Consider the following 15,687-nt stretch of genomic DNA (forward strand, 5'->3'; position numbering starts at 1 on the left):
ACTGTCCCCGCTTCCGTTTTGAGCACCTTTTACTTTAATTTGCTTCGTTTTGTATTTGCAGCGTTTCGTTTATGCAGCTCTTTTACTTGTTGTCAAGTTGGTGAAGATGTTTTTTTAATTTGCATCTTTTTTGTAACTGCAGCGCATTTCTGCTAATGGAACTGTTTTGAGCCATTGTGATGTTTGTTATTTGCCCGTGTCGGCCAAAGTAAGTCTCCAATAGAATGAAAAAAAGAAACAAGTGTACGGAAAACACTGGTGGTTGACAGCCACATCGCCATGCACTGTACGGTTCAGTGTTTCAAACAGAGGTGGAGAAAGTGTGTTGACAAATAAATAACAGAAATCTAGCAAATGTATTACACTTCCATTCATCATACTAAATACAAAATGACGAAACACTGCATGTGCAAAGGACTGTATCTCATCCAAACTGTTGCTTCATAAAGTCTCATAATTGCATACGTCAGCATTCTGCTACTAGATTTATAAAATGGCAAACACAGCTTCAAGCTTGATTTGTGGGATTTAAAAATCAAAATATTTCTCACTTTTTGGTTTTGTAAACAGTAACATTCAGAGTCCTCATTGACAGCCGGGAGAATGTAAAGATATATAAGGGTCAGTAAACTGCAGTGTTTCTTATCTTGTCATGGTCAGTCTTACAAAAGGCCTGTGTATGAATGGAATGAAATACTGATTCACTGTGTGTAGTATAGGTTGTGCGCTTGTGTATGTGTGTGAAAGGCCCACTTCACATCTATCTAAAGATATGCCTGTAAACATTTCCAGTTTCCTTCCTTGTCTTTACATTCCTTGTTTGCTCACTGTAGTAACTCATGAAATAAATAAATAAATGAATAAATAAACGTAATCGATAGCATAGAATACATTCAAGTACATCAGTTTTAATCAATACTGGAATGTGAGCAGGTTCTGCTTTTTGCTTCTTGCACCAACCTACAGTCTGGTAGATGGTCTGGTTCGTTTGCACAGTTTGTGCACAGGACAGTCAGCAACCACATGTAGCTCACTGAGGCCACCTGAACTCACAGTGCCAGCCCTAAACCTGTCTGTCTGGGGCCACTCAGCAGCTGTGGACTCACTGGTGACCTCATGTACCTGAGGTTACCCCCCACAGGTAGCTCAAAGTTCATTTCAGAAGACTTCCAAGGTTGTGCGCCACTCATAGTGCAGTGAGGGTGCGGAACAGCTGAGTGAGGCAGAAAACCGAGGCGGTGAGCGCGGTGCACTGTTTGGCTAGCAGCTTGGTGCTCAGATCCTGGCAGCTGCGCTTGCTGCTGGCTCGCTCTGCGGCCAGACAGAAGTCTCTGAACGAACGAGCCACGTCAGCCAGACCTGCGACCGCCTCTGCGTTCCTCCGGTCGCACCTTTCACAACCAGAGAACCAGAGGCATATACCTGCCAACTCAACCAGGGTCCGGAAACTATTGGCCAGGGAAAGGAGCATCTCTTCTGGGCTCTGTCCGATACCCACCACCTTCTGGCAGCCTGACATCAGCCGCCGTGCCTCTATCTGCAGCAATCTCTTGTTCTCTGTAAAGTGTGCCGGACAGGTGTCTCTAGGGTGGCGACCTCCATGGTTTGCCATAGATCGGTCAGCACCGCTGCTTTCCAGAATCGTAAGGAGCTGATCCACGTCCACGCGAAGTACCTGGAATCCTGTTGGGGGTTCTGGGTAGCGCTGCTGGCCTAGCCCACTGATGGTGTCCTTGTGCGTTTGAGACTGGAAATTATCTGAGGCGTCAGACAACGGTGAGAGGAGAGGGCTGAGCTCAGAGGTAGAAGTGGAGAAATGGATGGAGCGCGGGAAGGACGGAGAGAAGGTGGAAGAGGTGGAGAGAAAGGAGGGAACAGGTGGGGAGGTGATGAGAGGAAGACCTGCTCCTGAAGTCTGCGTCACGCCGCTGTTCTGAGTGCGGCAGGAGAACTCGTAGACCGTCAGCTCCTCGTCAAAGCTGTCCCCGCTGCCGAAGCAGTTTGTGTAGGGCAACGTTGGGCAACCACAAGCATCCAGCGGCACTTGCAACCCTTCCACAACCGACTCACATACAGACTCTTGCAAAGAATTGCAGCCAAACTGAGTCTTCAAGGCTTGTGCAGATCCCACCTCGACTGGGTCCTTTGTCTTGGACGGATCCTCACAGATGGTAAAGACCTTGCAGACAGAAGAAAGTGTTTTTGGTGAGTCGGAAGTCTGCTCTGGAGCTCTACAAAGACCCATCAAAGGTCTGTTGCCACTGGTCTGTCCTACTATCTGGGACTGACTATGAAATGGGAGACCTGGCCCGTTTAGATTCTGTGTGGTCACCACTATTGGAGAGGGTATGGAACGCGACAGATCATTTATGTTCATTTTATAACCTTGAATGTCCTCACCTTGACTTGTGACCTTTATCTTTGATTCTGGAGAATGTTTTATAGGGCCAGGAGTGTCCATCTTTAGGCCTGAAGTGTCTTTCTGGAGGCTGTTCACTATGGAGACTGGAGGCTCTGTTATTGGTCCCGGTGTGTTCTTGTTAGGTTTATGGCACCGAAGTTGATTTTGGTGTTGGGGTTTTGGCTCAGCCTGAACAGGCAGCGGAGAGCCTACTTCTTTCATCTCTGACACCGGAAATAAACTATTTTCTGAATGTGTGTTGAAATAAGATTCCCCTTCCACATCGGATCCTGTAACTGTTGTATCTGAATCATCCGAATCCACTGATTCTGCAGTGCCCCTATCGAAGTCTATGGTTTGTGTGACCTCATCAACGTCCGTAACTTTGATGGTTATCCCTTCGCTACTGTTATCCTTAGCAGGACTGTGAGCTACATCCCCCACCCCAGCTTGGTGGAGGGATTCCTGGGAGCGTGATAGATAAAGGGGCAAATTTTGAATCTTCCTTCTTAGTGTGGACGAAGATAAGCGACCCATAAAGCTTGGAGAACAGGTCTGGAAGAGGAAGTGAGGTGGAGAAGGAGGCGCTTTGGAGAGATTGTGGATTGTGGCTGTATCAGCTTTCGCCAAGCTAGGACTAGCCAAACTATCTTTAGTTTCAGGACTTGGAATAGAGCAGTCACTGGGTTTGTTTACTATTTGATTCAAACCTAAAACACTTTCATACAAAGCCTCACTTTGCAATCTGGCACCTGCATTAAATGTAGGAGATGTGGCACTTGTTGCAGCTCCAAGCTTTGCAGTGATAGAGTTTATGGCTCGAGTATAATCAGAACTTCCTGATTTCATTATTGAGTGAGCTTCAGTGTTGGTAGGAGACATGATAGGAATTTGAGACTCACCTTTACCTGCACTAACCACATTTGCACTGATGGTATACTTTGTAGCTATAGCCAAATCATTGTTCTTACTTGAACCAGAATTTAAGGAGTTATCCAATTCATCATCATCAAAAACATTGTCTGAATTGGTGCTGTCGGTAACTTCATCGCTAGGAGTGCTAACACCGATGGTGTCCTCATTAAAACGGGTGGTGAAGTCTAAATATAGTTTTGCTTTTTCAGTGGGACCTTGTTTGCCCAGTGACATCTCAGAATTAGATGAAGACATTTTGGTTGAGGACCCTGTGTTTTTAATGCTGCCTTTTCCACTAACAAAACAATCACTCTGTGATTTGGGAAGAACTGGTAGAGGGGTTGTGGGTGGAGGGGGTGGTGGTGAGTATGAGTGAGGGTTTGAATTTTCACACACACCTTTAAGTAGATGTTCCTCTACGGCAAACACATGTGCTCCAAAAAGGCCATTACTACTCTTTGCATTAACATCTTTCAAACGTGTAGGCAGCGTGTTGGCCTCCGGTTGCTTCTGAGCTTCTATAAGTTGTCTATCTGAACTCGCCAAACTCGCCCCTTCCACCCCCTCCGTCTTCTCTTCTTCCCCCTTACCTCCCTCCTTAGTGTATTCTGGCAAAAACATATGATTAATGAACGGCCCATTCCCTGACACACCTGATGTTTCCTCTTCCTCGTCTTTCCCCTTATCCATCTCCACCTTTTCTTTCCTTTCCTCCTTCTCGTCTGGATCCATCCGGCAGCGGACAATAGTTATCGTAGGAGACGCTGCCTTCACCAAATCTGTGACCGATTTTGATTCCATTGCATCGGGTTCCATCTCCATTTCCTGTTTCCTGCTTCTCGAGGGGTCTCTACTCTGATCATGAGACCCCAAACCACAAGGAGAGCTACATCCATGCAAGCGGGGTTTGGACAGGATGGGTTTGGACTCGAGCTGAGCCGGTTCCCCTTCGGAGTGATTCAAAGAGGAGACAGTAGGACAGGGGTTCTGCGTTTGTTCTGAAGGTTCAGGATCTAAACTCAGCATCTCTGCATCACTGGAATCTGCCAACATGTTGTTACGAAGCCTGTTGAAAACCTGGTCTGACTTTTCTGGATCTGGCTCCGGAAATGACACCGTAGAGGTGAAATCAGTTTCCATGAAGGAACGTCGCTTCCGAGATCTTTTTCTGAGCTGGAACAATGTTTCTATGCCTCCTCCTTCCTCCTCTACGTCTTTTTTATCTTCTTCTTCTTCTTTTTCTTCTTCTGCTCTGTCTTCGTCTGCCACAGAGACACTGATGTCACTCAGGCTGAGTGCGCTGTGGAAGTCCAGTTTCATGTCTGAACGAATATCTGCAAGATAGTAACAAAATGCTCAGCCAAATAGAGCATAAATATGACAGAGTGTATATAAAAGTTAGCTTTTTATGTTTTCAACACAAACTAATTCCTCATGTGGTCTGTGTACAATACATAGAAACAAGAAAAAGACATACTATATTTTCATTCAAAATAACTTGATAACAAATATCAACTGTGTTTTGGACAGAAAAGTCAGATTATATATTATAATCCATCCATCCATCCATCTTCTCCCGCTTATCCGTGGTCGGGTCGCGGAGGTAGCAGTTCCAGCAGAGAGCCCCAAACTTTCTTTTCCCTGGCCACATCAACCAGCTCTGACTGGGGGATCCCAAGGCGCTCCCAGGCCAGCGAAGAGATATAATCCCTCCATCTGGTTCTAGGTCTACCCCTTGGTCTCTTCCCAGCTGGACGTGCCTGGAACACCTCCCTAGGGAGGCGCCCAGGTGGCATCCTAACTAGGTGCCCGAACCACCTCAACTGGCTCCTTTCGACGCGAAGGAGGAGCGGCTCAACTCCGAGTCCCTCCCTGATGACCGAACTTCTCACCTTATCCCTAAGGGAGACACCAGCCACCCTGCGGAGAAAACCCATCTCGGCCGCTTGTACCCGCGATCTCGTTCTTTCGGTCATGACCCATCCTTCATGACCATAGGTGAGGGTAGGAACGAAAATGGCGCGGTAGACAGAGAGCTTTGCCTTCTGGCTCAGCTCCCTTTTCGTCACAACGGTGCGGTAAAGAGACTGCAGTACCGCTCCCGCTGCTCCGATTCTCCGACCCATCTCACGCTCCATTGTTCCCTCACTCGAGAACAAGACCCCGAGATACTTGAACTCCTTCACTATATTATAATCACTTAGCAAATTATATATTATAATCACTTAGCAAATTAATTGTGAACAACAAAGAGCAGGTTTAACTTGCTAACATAAACTCTAGGGAGCTCATAAAACATAAATAAAATGACTAATGCCAAAATGTATTACCTTGTGTGTTTACGTAAATATCCATTTTAGGTGACGATAAAAAAGTAAAAGATAATATGGAATTACAAGGGTCACATAAATTTAGGGACGGTTGAAATTATCATCGCTATACACATTATTGGATTGTAATTCATTTGTAAACATAAACACACATTTGCAATAGTGTGCAAATAGTTTTTTTACAAAATGATATTGCAATATTAGCATTGAGAGTGTAATGAATCTTTGAAAAGGATATCGTTTGCGCTGGGGTTGGGAGACACAACTTTTCCATTTGTTTTGTCTCCCTCACTTTTACAGCTTCTGTCTGATTTACTGCCAAGATCCAGAGAAAAGAGGAGATTATAAAAATCACTCTAGCTATTAAGCTTTAAAGGCAGAATCGACTGATTTAGAGACTTTGCCACATGAGCCGCCCTAAGGTAATGTGTGGGTAGTCGCACAACTTTGTAATATATTTTGCACTTTGAAGCCTTTTTTTGAGAAATATAAATCCACCTCTGTGGGCCCTGAACAATTATTTCAATAAAAACACCTGCAACGTTTAGAGGGTTAATCTCTCTGTGGTGAAACTGCATACAATTCAGAGGTACGTTATATCATGACACAGCTTTTTTAAGGGTCACAAGCGAGAGAAAAATCTTTGGATTAATCTTTAACTTGCATTGTAACTCATCCTAAGAGTCAGGGTGACTCTACAGTCCCATTTGTATAACAATCCCAGATTCTGACTTTAGGACCGAAGCCAGATTAAAAGTAATTTATTTTTTGATGGGATTTTGTGATTTTGTTTAGTATTAATATATTATTCTGAAGTTTCTTAGCTGCTTATCTGCCAATTGCACAATTTCAATGTTTATTTGAATCTGTCAAATAAATGGAGTGGTATAAAAAAACACTTACTCCAAATCTAGTATCTAGTGAAAGTAGCAATACCAAAGGGGACAAATACTCTGCTCTAGTAATACGAAAGCATTCAAATTCTTACTTAAATTACAAAAGTATTTTGCAATATAATAAATATATATATATATATATATAGCAAGTGTTTATATTATTATATATGATATTATTAAAATATAATTAATGAGGCTAAATCTAATATGCAGCATTTTAATGTGAGGTGTAGCCCTTGTACAGTTGGATAGTTTAATCTAAATTAAATATTAAGATTAAAAAAATTTTAAATATTGTTTGTGAAATCTTTACCTATAAAATAACATGATATTAAAGATGTCAGATAATTGCAGTTGAGTAGTAAGTATTTCTCTCTAAAATGTATTGGAGTAAAAGTAGAAAGTAGCAGATAATGTAAATAGTCAAGTCAAAGTACCAAACAATCTAGTTTTAGTACTTCATGTTCTTGAGTAAATGTCACTTCCAACCACTGTCTTTACACTATAGACAGTAGACCATTTCCAAGTCACTGGTAGAGTAGGTGTTCCTGCTTTCCAGGGAATTAACTTACATTATTACTCTATAATACAGTCACTATAGTGCAGTAAAACTTCAGTAGTACTTCAACCACCAGATGGCAGTAAAGGCAGCATTCACATCCTTTGTTTCCAGCACAGAGCCTTAGAAGCCCTATAATAAAAAGTAAATCACCTCTTGGGATGGCGTCTAAGGCTGGGTCCACAGGCGAGGTGAAGCGATCTCTGGCGTCGAAGAACTCCTCGTCAGAGCTGCTGTCTCCAAACCCCGGTGGTGGCTGAAGAATGGGGATGGGCTCCAGGTAAACCGCCTCAGCCGGATCTGCCTTCACCTTCACCCAATCTCCTCCCTCGTTATGATCCGGGGGGCAGGGAAGGCTGCGGGCGCTGTCGGGGGTGATGTTAGAGCAGAGTTTGTAGTAGCAGCGAGCGTCACTTTGGTCGAAGTTGAAGACAAACTCCAGGTTGGAGGAGGATGGGGAGGGGGTTAGTGGGTGTTCTCTGAGACTGCCCTCCACGCTTATGCTTCCACTTTCACCTCTCACACACTCTCCTGTTTCTTTCAACATCTTCCCCTTCCTCCTCTTCCTCCTCCTTAACTCCTCTTCCGCTTCTTCATCGTCGTCGCTGGCCTCTGGAGGGCTCGGCAGGAAGTCCACCAGAAGGGAGAGCTCGGCGAAACACAGGGAGCTGTCGTCGGAGCAGGGGTTGCTGGGACATTTTTGGATGCAGTGAAGGCTCGAAGAGGGGGGGACGGAGGAGAGGAGTTGGGGATCGGCTCGGTCGTTGGACCTCCTGAGGCCTCCTCCTTGTCGTCTGTCGTCAGCTGTGAGGTGGATGAGGGGATGGGCGTGAGCTGGTGGAGGGGCGAGGAGATGAGGATGAACCTGATTGTGGGAGTAATGGTGGAGCTGAAGGGGAGAGTGGCTATTGAGTGTTTGTGATGGAGCGTTGGGGAGGACCGTGAACGAGGAAGAACATGAAACTAGGTCGTCTTCCTCCAAAGCGTCGAGGGAGTCGCTGGAGGGGCTGGTGATGACACGAGAGTCTGTGTTCAGAGAATCAGATGCTTCTGATACCGAAGGATGCTCTTCTGCTGCATGAACGTCTTCGTCACATCGACTTTCTTGTCCCACGTTCTCCCGTAGTTCCCCAGAATAATGTTCCCTTATCTCGATCTTTGTTTGCTGACCCTCCTGCAGCTTTTCCGTCTCCTCTTTGTTCTGTGTCTCTTCATTCTTACTCTCTCTGTTTTTACTCAAGGGAGACTTTTCCTTTTCCGTGTCAGCATCCTTTTCTTCCTTTTGCTTTTTATTCTCCTCCCATGTTTTATCCCCCTTTTCTTTGCTGTCTTTGTTTCTCCTTCTGTTTCTGTCTTTTCTTTTTCTCCCGTCTGGGTCTGATGAGGATCTGATGCGAGGGCGCGGCCTGTCGTCATGTGACGCCTTGGTGATCAGCGCGTCCATGCCCAAGTCTGAGGAGGTGTCCGAGTCACTGCCACACCGTGACACGTAACCTGTGTACATACACCGACATTAAAACATGCAACGGTTATTATTATATCCTGGTTGCTTTATCTGTTTGTGAGCACGATTACAAAAAAAACTACACACCAGATGAATGAAACTTGGTGGAAGGGTGAAGCATGGGCCAACAAAGAACTCATACAAATTTGGAATGAATTCGAATCAATGGGCGGATAGCAACTCACTGTTTTTCACTTATAGAAACAGCCTTGGCAGAGGCCTTTGTTCTTTGAGAGCCCTGCTAGTTCATTTTTTTTAAACATACTGATTCATTCATTTTATGGCTGACTTTTACTGTAAATGTGTACCTTCCTCAGCAGACACTCGGTGCTTCTTGGACACATGTATCCAGGGGAAGATGTTCAGGTTGGGGTCAACAAACACTTGACAGTACCCTGCTATTAGGCAGGACATATCTTTGGCGGCCGCTGACTCCAATAGCAATGTGATGGGCTTTGAATGAGAAAGCAGAAGAGATGATATGAGATGGGAAGAGGGGGAAGGGAAGACAATTTCAGCAGTGGAAAAACACTTAGCGTTCTATTTGTATCCAAAAGGGTCCAAATATTGATGAAAAGGCACTCCTTCTCATGCTGAAGTCTGCAAATAATTGACATGAGGTAGAATGGAAAATAATGTGAACAGGTCATATTTGTAACTAATACAACACAGTCATAAACACAATAACAGTTGAAAGCTCATTCACTGTTTCTATAAGCCATTCAAGAGAAAGTTTAATTCTAGATATCAAACTGCAGGTGCATCAAACTGCTTAAACATAGGCTGAACAAATAATGCTAATTATTATGCAACCTAAGATAACCCAACTTTGCTGCAGTGCTTGTTAAGCTGATTCAGATTCTTTCAAGCTAAAGTGCTTTTTGACAAGGTTTACAGTACTTTACATGGAAACCCCAATATGCAAGTGACAATACAAACATCTGGTGATCTATTTTCTAAGTCTGATTCTGTTTATGACTAAGGAACCTGTGAACAAAAGATTTTGCAAGGATATTAGAGCGCATGGAGGTATTTCAACTCACTTGGAAGAAAATAGAAATGCTTTTAATCTTAATTAAAAGAAGACAGGCACTTCAGCCCTTGTGTCCAAAACGAGTATCACAACAACATACTATGATCCTGACATGACAAGACTCACCCACCCAAGAAATATTGAGCTGTATTCACAGATGAAAAAGAAAGAACTTATCATGATTTAAATCACAAACAAAAGGAAATGTAATGTGCTCTTACCTTGATGTCCTGCAGGTATATTTTGACCAGGCTGACCTTGTCGGATTCAGGCAGCAGCTCGATGCGTGTGATGCAGGTGAACTCTGTGAGGGTGGACAGAATGCTCAGTTTGTGGTTGACCACCTGACTCACCCCGTAGCGCGCCCCCACCAACAAGGTCACCATTGACTCCCTGTCCTGAAGCTGGAGTGTGGGGGGAGCAGGGGAAGGGTGGTTGAACGGAAAGAAGGAGGACAATTGTAGATGAGATTGGTTTAAAAAAACACATTTCAACCTAAAATAAATAAAAAATAGGGCTGTCAGTGTTAAGACGTTAACAGTTGCGATTAATTTGCAAATCTTAACGCATAAGAAAAATAATGACATATATAATCATATTACTAAGTTTGACCCCAATGCCCTCATGTAATTGCAGCGTGGATGTTTACCAAGACTTGCAGGGCAGTGAGAACACAAAGTCAGCGGAGAAATGACAAACTTCATGTATTGTGCTGACTGGAGACACTGGACATCAGTAAGTAACGGCACATCTAATAAATTAATGATAGTGCTCACATTATGATTGCAGCAGAGATAATATACCTTGTGTAGCTCACATTACACGGAAGGCAATCAAAGCGCCTCTCTGAGTCAGCTGCTTTGTCGATGCTTTAGCTAACTGTCAGAATATTGTCAGACTTTAATAAAGTATAAAACCCACTGATTTCTCTTTGCTGCTTGTCATGCATTTCCAACACCACACGTTTGTTTTATCTCCTTCCAAAATACTAAATGACTTGAATTTTTTTATGGATTGACACCATGAGTCAAATGTTGAAAACCTACCATCATGGTGGCACTGAAGGATTTCCCTCCGAATGACTTGAGCTCACACAGCTCCTCCAGGTAGTTGATGCGAGTCTGATCCACTGACAGGCCCTTCTGCTTGGGGTCGTTCTGTGACTGGCTCTTCTTCATATGGTAAGTGATGGCTTTCTTCAGGTCTTTCTCTCGCATGTTTCTCAACAGTGTGGATGACACAAAGTTCTCTATGCCCCACGTCTTCCTAGAGCAAACATAGACAAACACAATGAGGTCTGTTGTCGTGTTCAAGACTGTGAGAGAGCTAGGATGTGTGGATGGAAACCCTTGGAAAGCATACATTTGAAATCTTGAAATGTATTTCTGAAGCTCAAAGTGTGCTACAAGACTGCAGTTGTATTATACAACTTGTGTTAGTGTTTGACTGTTAGACGGGGCGCTGCTCAATAAAACATATCCAATAAATATTTATTATTGTCCCTCTAAAAGGCATGGAACCACACTTTGCTCTACAGTCCCTACAAGCAGTACAATCCTGTTTTATTATAGTTTTATAGTCGACATAAGTATAGTTAAAATGTGTGTTTGTCTCACGTGATCATCTTCAAGTTGGTCTTCTGTGAGTGTCCACAGCTCGCCAGCCTCTCCTGGATGTGCAGAGCGGCGAGTCGCAGGGCCGTGTTGCACCGCATCTCTATTGCAAAGCGCTCCTGCAGCACATCGTTCACACCCTGACACACAAAACAGTTCACAACAGTTCACAACGGTACAAAAGATGAGAACAACAGACATCTAATTTAAGAAAAAATCTCACTGGTTTGTGTTATTGGCAGCAAAAATATCCATCACTGAGGGGATGTAACTTAGTATAAAAAGACCTTACTGTGGGAACAAAGCAGGAATAAAGGTCGTGAGTCTGGATAAAAAAAACTGCACATTTTAAATATGACCTTTCAGTCTGCTGATTTACATTATGGTGAGGAGGTGTGTCAGCTCCAGCAGAAACCAGACTGTTCGGAGGTGTACAGCCGAACCGTGGGGTAAGTTAGGTGGGGGACTCAGTTTTCATTTCATGAGTCAACTTAGGTCCGGGAGCAGGGCCACGCCTCAACTACACCCTAAACACCTGCTGAGCTACTTATATCCTTACATCTGGCCTTGTTTGTCTCGGATTTTACAACCCACTCTTCAACATGTTTACCCATAACCCTACGTTTGTATTCAGATCTGACAGAAACCCTCCTGACACTGAACCCACACCCTGAGTCTCCCTCCATCTGGACTTCATGTCATCCTCCAGACCAGCCTGCCAGACGAAATCCCTCACCCTTCTTCACCCTTCTTAACCTTGAATTCAAACTGCCCCGTAAATACATCTTTAACCAACATATTGTTGAGGCGTGGCCTTTGCTAGTTAACGAGGGTATAATGAAGTATCTACACATTCTTCACAGATGCACGATGTAAGGAGTTAACAGCTGCAGCCTGGGGTTTTTAAGTCGGTCAGAAGTTGAGGTACCTGCAGGTAGAGGTACTCAAAGGCAGCGGGATCTTCCTGCAGCAGCGCGTGGAGGCTTTTCGGCAAGAAACAAACACGGAACAGACATCTGTAGTCATGGGCCTCTTTCTTCTGGACCACCTGAACATGACACACACACACACACATACACACAATGCTTCAAATGTATTTCTCTAAATGCAGGTGAAAGCTTAAGTACTGTCGCATATTAAACCGACTTACTGATGAGACAATAGGTCTCTTTGTGCTCTTTGTTTGTCTTTATAACTGTTTTGGTCTTTTGTAGTTTTTTTGTCTGTAGTTGTGTTGACCCTTTTTTTAGATTTGTGTTTATTTGTGGTATTATTGCACATTTCCATAGTGGGTGAGTCTCTTTGTATCTTGTTGCTGTTGTTTGTAGTCTTGGCTGTTATGTGTCTCTGAGTGAAATGTTGTAGATGAAGGCCAGGGAAGCCACTGTCACTTTGGATCCAGATACTTTCTTTTGAAGGTGCCATGGGGGTTACTCAACTGTTCAGTGCTCTAAAATGTAGGTATTCCCATAAATGTCCCTGTCGCCTCAATTTCTCTTTTTACAACAACTCCCCTAAAACACACATGCTCACACATGTGAACACATGCAGCGGTCACACATTCAGTAGACTATATATCAACAGTATTCTGCCCCACATATCACAAATCAGAATCCTTTATTTCTCCCACGGCAGGGCGTTTTAGTGATTACAGCAAAGAGGGTAGTGCAAATGAAAGGCAAATAGTAAACTAACGTAACAAATAAAGAAGCACATGTTACTAAAATAAACATAAAGTAAGTACGCATCCAAGGTATACATATAAGTAACAGCATTTTACATTTAGTGAACAAGTTGAGAACTAGCAGCCAGTATTTACATTATTCAATTGTAAAAGTAGATAGTTTACAGTGTTATTCACAAAAATGCTGATACAGTCTTGGGTAGGAAAGTAGAAGCCAGTAAAACCAATATTAATCTGTACAAAACAAAGTGTATACTGTTAAATGTTCTTTATGCTTTCGAGGGGTTTAATCATTTTGGAGATCTGAATACTTAAGCATCTGGATATTATAAGCCCAAAAGATTGAGAGTGGGTGCTTGTGCTGTGACACTGATGATTATATCAAAAATATTGGATACAAAATGGTGTAAATAAATGTGAGTATTATGAATAAATCACAGAAATATCCTGGGAATGATATAGCTATCATATGGTTAGCTACAACACATTCTCTAGGGCCTCCCATGTTTGGGCCCCTGGGCCTGTGCACGTCCCCAGTAGGCCCAACAGCTGATTAGATTTAGATGTACATATACGGAGACTTGTAAAACAGTGGTTATTGGTGTATGTGTGTGTGTGTGTGTGTGTGTGTGTGTGTGTGTGTGTGTGTGTGTGTGTGTGTGTGTGTGTGTGTGTGTGTGTGTGTGTGTGTGTGTTTATACCTGCTGTATCCTTTCCTCATCATGCAGCAGCAGTAGTTTGGTGATGCTGTGCTGCTGCTCCAGCACCAGGGAGAAGTGTTCAATGCGGCTTAGAGAAAGCTTTTCCTTCAGTGTCATCACGATGTCCTGCCGCACAGAGAACATTGAGACTTGAGAGACAATACTTTGAGAGTTCAGAAAACATAATTGCTGAGCTGAGCGGAGGTTTGCATTCTCAATGAAGCGAGTGGAAATCTGAATAGTAGGCAAATCAAAGGGAAGTACATTATATCTGATGCAGATGAACATCTGATAGTGAATAATTTCATTCTTTTTTGCTTCAACATTAATTATAAACTACTGTACATCCAATACCTATTCAGTTATGCATTTAGAATTATAATAAATAAATAAATTGTTTGTATAGCATATTTCATTCAGGTTAGTTCAGTTAAAAGTGCTTTACAAAAGACTGACAAGCAACAAAACAACAAGAACACTGTGAAACTGTGAACACCACAAAAATGTACCAAAACAACAATTTGACAAACTCGATCAAAGCACAGCAGACACTAACAATTATGAGAGCATTTATATAAAAAGGTTGAATAACATTTGCAGTTGTAAAACAGCACAAGATAAAAACTACATTACATTATGAATTCACTTTTTGTTTTAAAATGGAATTTCTGTGACATGTGTTTAATATGATATTGAATTAAGGATTATGCTGCTGCAAAGATGTTCGCACATACACATACTATATTGCTGACTTAATAAAACATCTTTATTCACATTCATTTTTCCAAACACAGCAGCCCTAATAGGCAGAAAATTAAGAAGTACTCAGATATTCACTTTAGTAAATGTAGCAATACTACAGTGTAAAAATACTCTGTTACCAGTTGTGAATTCACAATCTTACTCAATTTAAAGTATAAAAGTATTAGCGAAGAAGGTACCAAAATTAAAAGTACTCATTATGCAATAGGTCCCATTTCAGAATAAGTTGTAGATATTTAATAATTAAACATAATGAATTAGTTGATTTAGATTAAGTATTAATCATCTACATCTGTAAGTAAAGCTATAATAAGATGTCCAAAAAGTTCCTCCAAAATGTAGCTTTAGTCGTGCTAAAGTATAAGGCAGCATAATGTCAATGTACTCGAGTCAAGTAGAAGTACATCAACTGTTTCCTTAAATATAGTATTAAAGTAAATGTACTAAGTTACATTCCACAACTCTTAACAGGCAAGTATTACGTTTACATTCAAAGCTTCTTGCAGCCCTCAGATCCTCAGGAAGCTTGTTGCAGCATTGGAGCTAAACGCTGACTCACCAAAGGGTTTAGTCCTGCACTTTGGAACAACTAGCTGCCTCGTGCCAGAAGAAGAAAATAAATCTAAATGCAGCCCTGACACTACATCACAGCAAGAGAACTGGCTTCAGTTTCTGACTTGAGAATATTATTGCATTACATAAGCGCATTGTGAACCTCAGCTTCATCTCTGAACCCTAAAGCCCCTGTCACACTGTCCCGAAATTGACACCCTATGGACACACGAATATGGAATTGTGAATTTTGCACGAAGATGGCTCCGAACCACACACGAAGGCAACATTTACATTACATTTAAGACATACAACTACAACGAAAGTAACACAAACAATTATGTTAAAGTATTATGATACTGTATTGATATTTTCCGACTTTGTTCTTTACTTTCTCCGTCTTTATATGTAGAAGATATTACGTTTTCTCCGTCATGTTGTTTCCATAGCAACAACAACTTCCTCGCCTTCAAAATAATATATTATATCCTTTTTAGTTTCACAGAACACAAATTGGGTTATTTACATGATATGTTTACATGATTTTGTTGTGCAATAAAACAACCAGATGGACACACGATAAAGGAAATGTTCAAATTCGGCTCTGATCGAAGCAACATCGGGCCATTCGTGAGGGCATCTTAAGCCATCTTTGGTTGCCACCGCTCCCGAAGTTGCTGCCGGAGCCTGAGAAACTCCACCGGCGGTCATACGATGGCTTAAGATGCTCTCACGAA

The 15,687-nt window shown here is 42.6% G+C and overlaps 1 protein-coding gene across 1 annotated transcript; it reads right to left on the reverse strand.

Moving 5' to 3' along the window:
- Window positions 1-1,186: 1,186 nt before the first annotated feature.
- frmpd1a (FERM and PDZ domain containing 1a) lies at window positions 1,187-13,762 on the reverse strand (the record flags this gene model as incomplete). The annotated part of the gene is made up of 9 exons (XM_010768742.1): window positions 1,187-2,334; window positions 3,373-4,650; window positions 7,255-8,595; window positions 8,914-9,058; window positions 9,860-10,042; window positions 10,685-10,904; window positions 11,255-11,391; window positions 12,180-12,299; window positions 13,637-13,762. Coding segments are annotated over 9 exons (4,698 nt in total), but the record flags the coding sequence as incomplete, so codon positions are not given.
- Between the last annotated feature and the right edge of the window lie 1,925 nt (window positions 13,763-15,687).

The sequence above is a fragment of the Notothenia coriiceps genome, unplaced genomic scaffold (genome assembly GCF_000735185.1).
Source record: "Notothenia coriiceps isolate Sejong01 unplaced genomic scaffold, NC01 NC01_scaffold00005983, whole genome shotgun sequence".
In the NCBI taxonomy this organism is placed as follows: Eukaryota; Metazoa; Chordata; class Actinopteri; order Perciformes; family Nototheniidae; genus Notothenia; species Notothenia coriiceps.